Source organism: Acipenser ruthenus, chromosome 45 (genome assembly GCF_902713425.1).
Source record: "Acipenser ruthenus chromosome 45, fAciRut3.2 maternal haplotype, whole genome shotgun sequence".
Classification (NCBI taxonomy): domain Eukaryota; kingdom Metazoa; phylum Chordata; class Actinopteri; order Acipenseriformes; family Acipenseridae; genus Acipenser; species Acipenser ruthenus.
In genome coordinates, this window is record NC_081233.1 from 5,187,440 (window position 1) to 5,196,500 (window position 9,061).

The following is a 9,061-nucleotide window of genomic DNA, read 5'->3' on the forward strand; positions in this document are numbered from 1 at the left end:
GCCTCAAATCCAGTGTTGTTTTTCTGTGGATCAATCTGTGTAAAGTGTATTGCCTGGGTTCAGTAGCTGCTCTTCAGGGCTAGTTGTTACATAAACCAGTAAAAGCGTTTTATAGAAGTTTTTATTTTTTATTTTTTATATTGTATTACTTTTTATTATTGATAAACACAAACCTCACCAGGGTATTATTCAGAATAACATATTCATGTTTGTACAGCTATATAAAGCTACCATGTGATATTCCACTTCTTTAGTAAAAGACACAATATTTGGTTTTATTTCTTTATGTTTACATTTGTGGATATGATGCCCATTGATGCTTGTCGGACAGATACCTTGAAAGATCTTTCCAGAATCGACAGGTCATATCACATTGGTAAAACAAACGTGCAATAGATTCCTCAGAACCGTGACAAACACTGCACTGAGGAGAAACATTTATAAAAAACTGGCTTCTCTTTAGGTTGGTTGGGTAGATCCTATGTAGCATACTGAAGTGAATTTCCTTGACTTTATTTAGAACTGGGAATTTAAAGGGGATGTCCACACTCTCATTATTATTATGATTTATTTATTAGCTGACGCCCTTATCCAGGGCGACTTACAATTGTTACAAGATATCACATTATTTTGACATACAATTACCAATTTATATAGTTGGGTTTTTACTGAAGAAATTTTTAGGTAAAGTACCTTGCTTAAGGGTACAGCAGCAGCGTCCCCCACCTGGGATTGAACCCATGACCCTCCGGTCAAGAGTCCAGAGCCCTAACCACTACTCCACACTGCTGCCATTTAAAGGGGACGTCCATGCTCTCATGCAATCATTCTCCTCTGGTACATCCAAGATGTTCTGCCACACACATTATTTGCTTGTGTTATTATTTTGGAGTTGAAGTATTTTCTTACAAAATGATTGTTGCATTAACAGATTGCAATGTTACTCCATCTATTTTAGGTTCAATTTCCTTGATTACATTGTAGTTAGCATTAGCTTTGATATAATACGGCTTTGGTATTTTCTATTAGGCTGTTATATGCAAGGAAGTTCCCATCAACATCCAAAATGTCAGTGGTGTATTTAATATCTGAATTACCGGTAAATCAATTATCAAGGAAAACAGTCTTTACAGAAGAGCAGAGCAGTATATTGCCAGCAAAATAAAAGGCAACAGTGGCAGCTCACTGCATCACTGGATGACTGGGCGCTGGCTCTTTCTTCTGTGAGACACTTCTGATTTAGCTGGTGTTGTAGATGTCTGTGGCAGACAAGAACTGAAGAGAAGCTCCTGAACTGGAAGCACCTTAGCACAGGCTTATCATTAGCAGAACCCCTGAAAATGAAATGCAACGCTTTCAAACTGCTCCAGTAACACACCCAGCCAGTGTAATGCCTCCTCTGTCAGAAACTAAAGAAGCGCCGCAGTCTCTCTCAGTCTGCAGATTTTTGCTGCAGTGACTCTGGCAGTGTTTGAACATTCCAGAAAGTGGGTTACAGTAGCCTTTCCAAATGTGGTAACTGGGTTAAAACACATTTGATTTGCAAAACAATGCCTGACTAAATGTTGAATAATAGTGAATAATCTGAATTTTTGTTATGTTTCTCCGCGTGCCTACTCGGCACTTTATAAATTATTATTATTATTATTATTATTATTATTATTATTATTATTATTATTATAATAATAATAATAATAATAATAATAATTACACTTAATAATTATTTTCCAGTTTGATAAATACACAAAATTGATGGACAAAATAAATAATACACGTGTAGCATTTATATTATTTAACACCTTTTAAAATAATGATTTTAAAAAATTTGGTTAATCAGATTCCTGCCCGTAACAGCACCGAAAACTGCTTATAATAATCAAACAGGCTCAGCAGTCTGCTGCGCCCCGAGCTCTAATTTGATTAATATATTAATTTATACAGCGATACCGGCTACTACTGGTGCATACAACATACTTATTATACTAATATATAATCGCGTGGCATCTTCCTCTAACCGTTGGCTCTCAGGCTTTCTAATTATAATAATATATTAATTTATGTCGGACAGGCACGCCAGTGGTTTATAAAGCTACACCGCGCCTCAAAACGCCAGTTACTTACACCGACTCTTTGCTGTCGAAGAGGGTAACGTTATTTTAGATTCTATTTTTTTCTCTCCTCCTTATTTTTCTCTAAAGCAGTCATCATGGTAAGTACTTCATCTGTATTTCACTTGTCTTAAACTAGTCTCAGTTAGGCTTGTGTGTCATTTTAAAGGTAATGCTGTTAACTTTCGTTAATTTGACGCTATTTAGATTATTGTATGGATAAGTCGTTGTATTATTATTACAAAGAAGCGTTCAGGTAGCTGCAGCTATGTTGTTAGCACCTTGCAGAAATACTGTAGATGTGTACAAAAACGAATACTGCACTTTAAGCGCCACGGATACAAGCTTTGGCTTCTTGTATGGTTTCAGTTGCAAAGCATTTGCTGGCGTGAATTACATGTAAAATGAACCTAGGTTAAAGCTTCATCGTGCCGTACTGCAGTGCCACCCATCTGCTTGTGTTATTTTCTTATACAGTATCAAAATAATCCCGATTAAAATGTACATTGGGGACAATGCATGATTAAAGGGGCGAGCGGCAGCTCTTCCTCCATATTCATGACAAAGCCATTCCCGGCTCGGGAGGAAATTGTTTGATGTGGTGATTTAAAAAAAAAAAAAATGAAGCTGGCGTTTCTTTCATTCAGCCAACGGGGTGCCGATTAAAATATGCTGTAATGGCACAGCGTTAAAAAAATACCATTTTGTGTTCTCCTATTTGGTACAACGTTTGTTAGACCATAGTGTAAATCGATGTTTGCTTCCTGTTACAAACCTTTTAAAATCCCTGCAGTTCATTGCCTGGGTTGTAATCAGGAAATGTCTACATTTTCAAGCGCAATGTCACAGTGCTGTCTGACCTAGATAGAGTCTCGGACTCTATAGGGTTTTTTCCACCCTGAGGAGAGAGCAGAAACGATGCAGCATTGGCCACAGACAGTACAAGGCACATTACACCAGGCAATTGATTTTATGTTTCAGAAATGTGCTAGATGTACCGGTAGCTCATTATTGTCTAGTAATTAAACACTGGAGCAACCTAGAATTTATCAGTAATGAGTTTAGATAAGACATGTGGCAATGCACATACAGAGTTGCTACTTAAAATGCCAGCCTTCGGTTCAGACTGTGTGACTGCAGGGCTGACTGCAAAGACAAGCAGGGGAAAGGGGAGGGAGGTACAGATGTAATCCTCTTACATAAGAGCTGATGTCATCGGTACTTGGAAAGCCTCATTTTGAAACATTTCAATATATGTTGAAACTGATCTTACTATTTATATGACTTACCTATTGTCACAATGGACAGTAATCTAGCTTAAAACTTTAAACAAACACAATAAAAAACAAGTGAATAAGGCATGTGTAGGCAAGATGAGAAACATAAATACTTTGATTTCCTCCGGTTTTAAAAAGCCCTGATGCTGAGGCTACCTTGATCACATTGTATGGAATTGCTTAAATCTTAAGGCTTTTTATGGAGTCAACAACATGATTTAAACAGGTAAAAACTCGGTTTCATAACCCTATCTCCCTCCACAGTGTGGATCCTTGGCTAGAACTTGCTAACATACTTGTGCTAAAAGGAATTTGTTTTTTGATAATATGGAAATGATGCCAGCAATTATTTTATGTTGAAAATATGGTGAATAGTGTGCCCATGAAGGACTGCACCTGCAGTGTAAAAATATTAGGTATTGGTATACTTTGATTTGACTACATTTAGAATGACTTACAACCATACACGCTGTTTTACAATACATTCTTTTGTCCCCCACAGCGTGAGTGCATCTCCATCCACGTTGGCCAGGCTGGTGCCCAGATCGGCAATGCCTGCTGGGAGCTCTACTGCCTGGAGCACGGCATCCAGCCTGAAGGGACGATGCCCAGTGACAAGACCATCGGAGGAGGGGACGACTCCTTCAACACCTTCTTCAGCGAGACTGGAGCCGGCAAGCACGTCCCCAGAGCTGTCTTTGTAGATCTCGAGCCAACAGTCATAGGCAAGCTTTCTGTTTTCTCTCAGAATGTTTCTGTGCTGTGTGTTTACCTTCCTCCCTCATCCAGAGCAGGCTTTGCTAACAGGCCTTTATTCCTGTCTCTCTCAGATGAGGTGCGCACTGGTACCTACCGCCAGCTGTTCCACCCTGAGCAGCTCATCACTGGCAAGGAGGATGCTGCTAACAACTACGCCCGTGGGCACTACACCATCGGCAAAGAGATCATCGACCTGGTTCTGGACAGGATCCGCAAACTGGTGGGCAGCTCAATGTGTTTAGTGACAATTTACTGAACTGCAATACTTTTTAAATGAGGTTATGCAGGAAAGCTTTGATGTAAAATACATCTTAAATGACTAGATATTTGTTCTGTTAACTTGCATTTCTAATGATAATGTTTCTCTCCCCAGGCTGACCAGTGCACAGGTCTCCAGGGTTTCCTGGTCTTCCACAGCTTTGGAGGTGGTACGGGTTCTGGTTTCACCTCCCTGCTGATGGAACGCCTGTCTGTGGACTACGGCAAGAAGTCCAAGCTGGAGTTCTCCATCTACCCAGCCCCCCAGGTCTCCACAGCTGTGGTGGAGCCCTACAACTCCATCCTGACCACCCACACCACCCTGGAGCACTCCGACTGTGCCTTCATGGTAGACAATGAGGCCATCTATGACATCTGCCGCAGGAACCTTGATATTGAGCGTCCCTCCTACGCCAACCTGAACAGGCTTATCAGCCAGATTGTGTCCTCCATCACAGCCTCCCTCCGATTCGACGGTGCCCTGAATGTTGATCTGACAGAGTTCCAGACCAACTTGGTGCCCTACCCCCGTATCCACTTCCCCCTGGCCACCTACGCCCCAGTCATCTCAGCCGAGAAAGCCTACCATGAGCAGCTTTCTGTGTCTGAGATCACCAACGCCTGCTTTGAGCCAGCCAACCAGATGGTCAAATGTGACCCCCGTCACGGCAAGTACATGGCCTGCTGCCTGCTGTATCGTGGTGACGTGGTGCCCAAAGATGTCAACGCTGCTATTGCCACCATCAAGACCAAACGTAGCATCCAGTTTGTGGACTGGTGCCCAACTGGTTTCAAAGTTGGTATCAACTACCAGCCTCCCACTGTGGTTCCTGGGGGCGACCTGGCCAAGGTTCAGAGGGCAGTGTGTATGCTGAGCAATACCACCGCCATCGCTGAGGCCTGGGCACGGCTGGACCACAAGTTTGACCTGATGTACGCCAAGCGGGCCTTCGTCCACTGGTACGTGGGGGAGGGTATGGAGGAAGGAGAGTTCTCGGAGGCCCGAGAGGACATGGCCGCCCTGGAGAAGGACTATGAAGAAGTGGGCGTCGACTCCATTGAGGGAGAGGGAGAGGAGGAAGGAGAGGAGTATTAAGCTGGTTGCTTATGAATCATGTCCTTCATCACTGCTGTCTGTTAGAACACAACTGCTTTTACTTCATCAGTGTGAACAAGGTGAAAAAATAGTTCATACCAAAATGGTATGAAAGAAATTTCTGTCTTCAAGAAGTAACCCTCTTTACAAGATTGGTATTATTTCAATGTTGAGATCTGTGATCATTTCGCATTGCTTTCATGTCTTGTCCATTACTGCAATAAAGCCAACCTAAAACAAATCAATATTGTGTTTTAGTTTATTTCGAGTAGATGGTCAAATGAAAGGTAAAAGGTCAAAGGCCAACGCTAGTGACTGGAAGGTATAAAGCAGATATTAACAGAACAGGATACACTACTGTCATATCCCCCTCAAAACATATTTATTACATTAGTATTAACACCCATTCTTGACATCACTTTCTACAATTTGGAACCAAAATAATTCATGAGAATTATGCTGTTTTAATTGGTCTATGTATTGAATCATCTGAAAGCCCAAAGTGTAACACACCAAGACCCTCCAAACATACAAACAAGCACAGAAAGGCTGAGTTTCATTGTCAAGCATTTCTTTAGTCAACAATGCAAAAACTACATGCATTATATACGAGCCACTGTTGCCACTTCTGGATGGCAAGTTAAGAGAGGATCAAAAGTGCATATCCTTAAAAAAGGCAACCCTTATATGGCCCTCAGAGGGGAGGACTATTTGTGTGGGGTGCTGGGTGCATGGCCGTTTGGTTTCTGAGGGGTATATGCTTCTGTGGCAGTCTTCATGCGGAAGAATATCAAGGTGCTTTTCAAACAGGCGCAAAGCAAAGACCTTTTCAAAAGTGTTTTCAGAATTCTATTACAGTGGTTCAGAACAGCTAAAGTCCACCACAGGATTTTAACTGGTGTCTTAGGGAAACAAGTAGTGTAGTGTACCCAGGCTTCAATTGACTAGCAGATACATACGGAGTGAACAGATATGAATGGTCCCTTCACAGAGCTGTAGCATTGAACATGAAGATCTAGTGCCCTCTTCTGGTTATTCACACTGATCTTTCAAACTGTCCAAACATACAGAAAACTTCAGTAAACAAGAAGACCCTTAAATTATAAAGTACATTTTTCTAATAAAGATTCAAATGATAACTTTAGGGTTGATAACAAAATATAATATAGATTTTCATTTGATTAATGTGACAGGGTGACTGTCCCTGCTAGAACTACAGTCAACTTTTGTTTGATGCATTTCTGTGCAAAAAGTATGTAGATGTGCGTGTTCTGTTAATCTTTTTATTTTTCACCCATTTCCCATTCTAAATCCATTTAAGTGTACACACTACAATAAAATACATAAAAACAGCAAGATTGCTACTTTTTGTTACACTGTTAATAAACCATGTAAATAGGAAAAGCAGGTAAAACAACTTTCTCAGCCCCATCCGTTCTTGTGCTTCTGTTCGAAGGCCTGTTTGTGTTTTGGAGGTCACATGACCACTCCAAAACACTCAAAGGGGAAATGTCAATCAAAGTGTGAATGTTTGGTGTAACGTATCTGTAAATGAGTAAATGTTCTTGTTGTTTCTTATTATTAATATGTAGCATTACTAAAGGATTGGACAAAGATTGTGAATGGATTGCACATTTTGTTTTAGATTTCTTTGAATGTTTTTTTCTGTGATATTCTTGTTTTAAAATGCATTATTCTTTGTTATTTTTGTTAATATATAAAAATGTACTATTTTATTTGTATGCATCCATATCTATATACCAGAATTGCAAACAATTTGGTTATTCCTGCAAAGTGAGAAAACACCCAACCAGGTTAAAAAGTTGCCTTTTAGAAAAAATTTTGCAACAAAAGACTGCACTAATGTCCAAAGAACTGCTACTGTCTCAGTTTCATCCTTACGGAGCAATTGTGGTGCTTGCTGTTTTCATTTCAAAAGATAGATGGTGCTGTTTTACTAGTTTTTCACAACTTCTTTTGTAGATTAAGATAAACTTACTGTAAGCTTATCCACCCCACCACCCCACGGATTTAGGAAAACAAGAATGTGGCAATAGACAAGTTAATCTCTGCAAATACACCCTATAGCAGTCCATAGTAACTATTTCATTTTCGGCCATCCAAAATCTTCCAGACTATTGTCCTTTTATTCAGGTATTCATACAGTGGAGTTATCTGATCTTGACAACACTGTTCAAAAACAACTCAACTCAAACACTCTTTGTCTGCCTTTTCTTTCTTTTTTTTGTTTTCAAAAGGCATTTCTCTTTGTCTTATGATGAATGTCATAAACAAACATCAATTCACTACAACAGAAGAAACAAAAGCTTTGATAACCAACTGTAACTCAATATCAAAGCACAAACACACCTAAGAGCATAAAAAGCAATCAAATGTATTTGAAGCGGGTATTAGACATGTTTTATAATACAGAGGGAGCAGGTGTGCACTTGTAGATCTCTTGATCCACCCCTCCTACTATGTACTGGACTTGTCTTGACCTCATCACCATGTTACTGGATCCTCAGCTGAAGCACTATGCTTGCACTATTGCACTACTATTATGTCATTATATATATATATACAGCTCTGGAAAAAATTAAGAGACCACTGCAAAATTATCAGTTTCTCTGGTTTTACTATTTATAGGTATGTGTTTGGGTAAAATGAACATTTTTGTTTTATTCTATAAACTACTGACAACATTTCTCCCAAATTCCAAATAAAAATATTGTCATTTAGAGCATTTATTTGCAGAAAATGACAACTGGTCAAAATAACAAAAAAGATGCAGTGTTGTCAGACCTTGAATAATGCAAAGAAAATAAGTTCATATTCATTTTTAAACAACACAATACTAATGTTTTAACTTAGGAAGAGTTCAGAAATCAATATTTGGTGGAATAACCCTGATTTTCAAGCGCAGCTTTCATGCGTCTTGGCATGCTCTCCACCAGTCTTTCACATTGATGTTGGGTGACTTTATGCCACTCCTGGAGCAAAAATTCAAGCAGCTCAGCTTTGTTTGATGGCTTGTGACCATCCATCTTCCTCTTGATCACATTCCAGAGGTTTTCAATGGGGTTCAGGTCTGGAGATTGGGCTGGCCATGACAGGGTCTTGATCTGGTGGTCCTCCATCCACACCTTGATTGACCTGGCTGTGTGGCATGGAGCATTGTCCTGCTGGAAAAAACAATCCTCAGAGTTGGGGAACATTGTCAGAGCAGAAGGAAGCAAGTTTTCTTCCAGGACAACCTTGTACTTGGCTTGATTCATGTGTCCTTCACAAAGACAAATCTGCCCGATTCCAGCCTTGCTGAAGCACCTCCAGATGAGTCCAATTTTCAGCTTTGCCCAACACCTGGTCGTCTAATGGTTAGACGGACACCTGGAGAGGCCTACAAGCCACAGTGTCTCGCACCCACTGTGAAATGTGGTGGAGGATCGGTGATGATCTGGGGGTGCTTCAGCAAGGCTGGAATCAGGCAGCTTTGGCATGAATCAAGCCAAGTACAAGGTTGTCCTGGAAGAAAACTTGCTTCCTTCTGCTCTGAAAATGTT

General features: G+C 40.3%; 1 protein-coding gene across 1 annotated transcript; it reads left to right on the plus strand.

Annotated features, from left to right (window-relative positions):
* The first annotated feature begins 2,068 nt into the window (after positions 1–2,068).
* On the plus strand, positions 2,069–5,739 carry LOC131720898 (tubulin alpha chain-like). Its single transcript, XM_059013313.1, has 4 exons — positions 2,069–2,209; positions 3,888–4,110; positions 4,216–4,364; positions 4,518–5,739. The coding sequence occupies exons 1-4, from the start codon at positions 2,207–2,209 to the stop codon at positions 5,496–5,498; spliced, it is 1,356 nt and encodes a 451-aa protein (XP_058869296.1). The 5' UTR covers positions 2,069–2,206; the 3' UTR covers positions 5,499–5,739.
* The last annotated feature ends 3,322 nt before the right edge of the window (positions 5,740–9,061 follow it).